At 44.3% G+C, this 4386-nt stretch overlaps 1 protein-coding gene across 2 annotated transcripts in view; it reads left to right on the forward strand.

Moving 5' to 3' along the window:
- Nucleotides 1-4386, forward strand: part of FKBP9 (FKBP prolyl isomerase 9) — a 53423-nt gene that overhangs the window by 36930 nt on the left and 12107 nt on the right. For both annotated transcript variants that reach the window (XM_023188400.1, XM_023188399.2), the window contains one exon: nucleotides 3785-3971. In XM_023188400.1, the coding sequence (XP_023044168.1) occupies nucleotides 3785-3971 (187 nt within the window). The remainder of the gene's footprint in view (nucleotides 1-3784; nucleotides 3972-4386) is intronic.

The following is a 4386-nucleotide window of genomic DNA, read 5'->3' on the forward strand; positions in this document are numbered from 1 at the left end:
ACCCACCCCCTCAGAGGAAACTGACTCCGCAGAGGAAACCCACCCCCCGCAGAGGAAACCCACCCCCCACAGAGGAAACCCACCCCCCACAGAGGGAGCTACAGAGTTTCTTGGGTGGGCTGTTGGCTGCTTTAAGTTTTTGTCATCTGTGTCTCTTCTGAGGGAGACATCCTCATGGTGAGAACAGAATGATGACTTCTGCACTGGTTAAGGGTTTATACAGAGAGGAGGCTGGTGTTGGGGCCACGTTGGACTATTACTGCCTTTTTGCTGGTCAGCGCTCATTTCTATACTTAATCTGCAAATAGCTTTGTGGAAGTCAGACCAAGATAGAGGGATAGAGGTTCGAGGCCTTGGTGCTGCCTGGGGTAGGTGGGGTCTATGGTTCAAAGTTCTGATCTTCGTTTTTGCAGGCCAAGAAACTCCACCTATCCATCCATCAAAGATTTATTGAGTTTCTTCATGACCAGGCCCTGCTCACGGTATTAGGGATTCTGCAGAGAGAAACACAAACAAAACTTCCTACGCACACAGAGAGTGTTTCCTTGTTGACACCCTCAATAATGTGTGTGCCTCAGAGGTTATCAGGCACCTGGTAGACTGACTCACGTTTACTTCCTAGCAGCTGACATACCCACCTGAAGCTACATGGTTCCTTGATTGGGTGTGTATCGACCTCTACACTGGTTGGAATTCTTGTGCCTGGAATCCACGGGGCCTGAGAGACTTGAGTTCATTTGACTGCTGACATCAGATCCCAGGGGTGTGGGTGGTTCCAGATGCATTCCTTTTTGCCCTGCAAAAGGAGAAGGCCCTGCACCCGAATGCATCTTGGAGGGGAGATTATATTTGAATTGACAAAATTTGGTGACTGCTTAGCTCAGTGTTAGAAGTTTTTAAAATCTGTGGTAAAATATACTTAACATCTTTACCATTTTAAGTGTACAGTTTAGTGGCCTCAAATATATTCACAATGTTGTGTAACCATTACTACCATCTACACTCAAAACTCTTTTATCATCCCCAACATAAACCCATTACACAATAACTCCCGATTCCTCCCTCCCCCCAACCTCTGACAACCACCTTTCTTTCTGTCTCTACCAATTTGCCTATTCTAAGTGCCTCATTTAAGTGGAATCATATAATATTTCTCTTTCTGTGTCTGTCTTATTTTACTTAGCATACTGTTTTCAAGGTCTATTTATATTTTAGCATTTATCAAAATTTCAAGCTGGGCGCAGTGGCTCATGCCTGTAATCCCAGCACTTTGGGAGGCTGAAGCAGGTGGATCACCTGAGGTCAGGAGTTCAAGATCAGCCTGGCCAACATGGTCAAACCCTGTCTCTACTAAAAACACAAAAATTAGCCAGGTGTGGTGGTACGTCTGTAATATCAGCTGAGGCAGGGGAATTGCTTGAACCCCGGGGGACAGAGGTTGCAGTGAGCTGAGATCACGCCACTGCTCTTCAGCCTGGATGACAGAGCAAGACTCCATCTCAAAAAAAAAAAAAAAAGAAAAAAAAAAAAAAATTAATTCCTGTTTTCTGGCTAATAAATTTCATTCCTTTTTATTGCTGAATGAATATTCCATTGGATGTATATGCTACATTTTGTTGATCAGTTCCTCTGGTGGTGAACACTTGGGCTGTTTCTACTTTTTGTCTATTGTGAATAATGCTTAATGCTTCTGTGACTATGAGTGTACAAATATCTGCATCTCTAGTTTCAATTCCTTTGTGTATATATCCAAGAGAGATATTTTTATTTGATGTTTTATTGAAATATAATTCACATACTATAAAAGTAATCATGTTAAAGTTTACAATTTAGTTGTTTTTAGTATATTAACCAGGTAACAGCTATTACCTCTACCTAATTCCAGCACATTTTCGTCACTCCAAAAACTAACCCATAACCATTAGCGGTCACTCTCCATACCCTCTTCCCATCCACCCCCTCCCCCAGTGCTGGCAAAGAAGCCAGCCTTTTGTGTCTGGCTTCTTTCACTTAGCATAATGTTTTTGGGTTCATTCCCAGGTGATTTTAATGGGTTGCCAAGGTTGAGAAACCATAGATCTGCCTCTGCAGACACCTACCCTGTCCACGTATGTTAGCTTCCCACACAGAGCCGTCCGTGGCCCTGGCTCTGAGCAGCCTTCTGGCCAATGGCAGTCTGTATTTCCTGGTTCCCGTGGGAAGGAGCCTGCACCCCACTCCACCCACACCAGCAGCCCCTGTTATGAGTGAGTAGCAGGCACCTGTGTTCTGCTATATAGCACACGCTTCTCAAATTATTACCTTTACCTTTGGCCAGCCCCAAAATTTGTACCTCAGTTTTCTCAGGATTTTAATGAGAATTAAACAATACATGTTTAATTTAGAAGAGTGCCTGGTACTCAATAAACGCCTATTAAATATGAGTGTGAGTGTGTTTCTGTTAGAGAGAGAGATAGGAGAGAGACCAATCAAGAAACAGACACAGAAAAGTACGTGTGGGGATGGGAGGTGAGGAGGGGCTGTTGGTGTTTGTATATCTCTATCTGAATTTTGTCATTAGCTGTGTTATTCTCTTGAATAAGTAATATGTCTGAGTTTTTCTTTCCTTTCTTTCTTTCTTTTTTGAGGACACAGTCTCACTCTGTTGCCCAGGCTAGAGTACAGTGGTGCAATCCTAGCTCACTGTAGCCTTGACCTCCTGGCCTCAAGCAATTCTGCTGCCTCAGTCTCCCGAGTATCTGGGACTACAAGTGCTCACTACCACGCCCAGCTAATTTTTTTGTAGAGACATTTGGCTGTGTTGCCCAGGCTGGTCTCGAACTGCTGGCCTCAAGTGATCCTCCCACCTCGGCCTCCCAGAGTTGAGATTACAGGCATGAGCCACCACCATACCTAACCTGAGTTGGTTTTCTTATATGTAAAATGCTGATGATAATAAAATATGTCCTTCACTCTAGGTAACATGATTTAAAAATATTTTACATTTAAACTTCTCTGAAATGATTTGGGCTGGGGGGCGTATTACAACTGATGCATATGTTTAAGTGTCCCCCATGCTCCTGGAAAGCTGTTGTTACATTCCTGGTGTTATGGCCATGCCTACCCCGTAAGGTTGCTGCAGGGACTTAAAGGGAAAATGTAGGTGAAAAATACTTTGGCAAACTGTAAAACATTATTCAGATGTGTGCTACTGTCTTCAAAAGTGGAAATTATGGAAAAGTTAGTTAATAATTTAGTATAGAACAAATAGGATGTATTCTAAAAGCACCTGTGACTGTTAGGTGTACGATCATGAGGGAGAGGTGTCTTTTTCCTTACGAAGTTTATGTTATGCTTTTCTTGAGCAGTGGTCGGACATTGGAGTGATTTCACTCTGCGGCTGATTTCCTCACCCCACTTCTTACTTCCAGTGGGCGAGGGGCAAGTGTTAATTTGGCTGGGCTTGAGTTTCCTCATTTGTGATCAACTTAGCCACTTGTCTTTCAGGCTGAACAATGCCGTGGGGCAATAGTCCATAGTCTTGAATTTTAGTCCAAACTGTGCTCATTATGGGCTGTGGGACCCAGGGCAAATCTGTGCCTCCATTTATCGACCTGTAAAATGAGGATGAGGTTACATCTAATGGCCCTTTCAGCATCAGTCTTGGAGTCCTCCTAGGGTTTCGTATCTGGGTGCCCATTTTCTTCACTTGGAGGGCCTTTAGGACATACCTGGTGATACTGGGGAGGCCCGTGTGCTGCAGCCTGCAGGGGTCATTCATTAATTCCCCATGTCTGTCTTTTAGGGAATATCCCTGGCTCAGCTGTGCTGGTGTTTGACATCCATGTGATCGATTTCCACAACCCTTCGGACTCCATCAGCATCACCTCCCACTACAAACCCCCCGACTGCTCAGTGCTGAGTAAGAAGGGAGATTACCTCAAATATCACTACAATGCCTCGCTTCTGGATGGGACCCTGCTGGACTCCACGTAAGGGCAACCAGAATGGCGTGGGAGTGAGCCTGGCGGGTGACAGTCGCATGCTCCCACCATCCTCCTCTCTTGGGTAGATGCTGGTTGAGAGCTTTTATCTCCATGCCGCCCCACGGCATAGCTCGCGCCTGCATCACCGCTTGGGTGCATTATGTGAAGTTTCCGATTCATGGTCTTGCCCTGCTCCAGGTTATTTTTCACCCCATGAAATTGTCTTTCTGACAAGCAGATCCGATCATATAACTGCTGTCTTTCCTTCCTCTCTCCCTCCCTCCCTCCCTACCTCTTTCTTGTCTTTTCTTTCTTTCTTTTCTCTTTCTTTTTTTCTTTCTTTCTTTCTTTCTTTCTTTTCTTTGAGACTCTGTTTTCTTTTTTTTTCTTTTTTCTTCTCTCCTCTTTTCTTTTTTTCTTT

This window comes from Piliocolobus tephrosceles, chromosome 8 (assembly GCF_002776525.5).
Source record: "Piliocolobus tephrosceles isolate RC106 chromosome 8, ASM277652v3, whole genome shotgun sequence".
In the NCBI taxonomy this organism is placed as follows: domain Eukaryota; kingdom Metazoa; phylum Chordata; class Mammalia; order Primates; family Cercopithecidae; genus Piliocolobus; species Piliocolobus tephrosceles.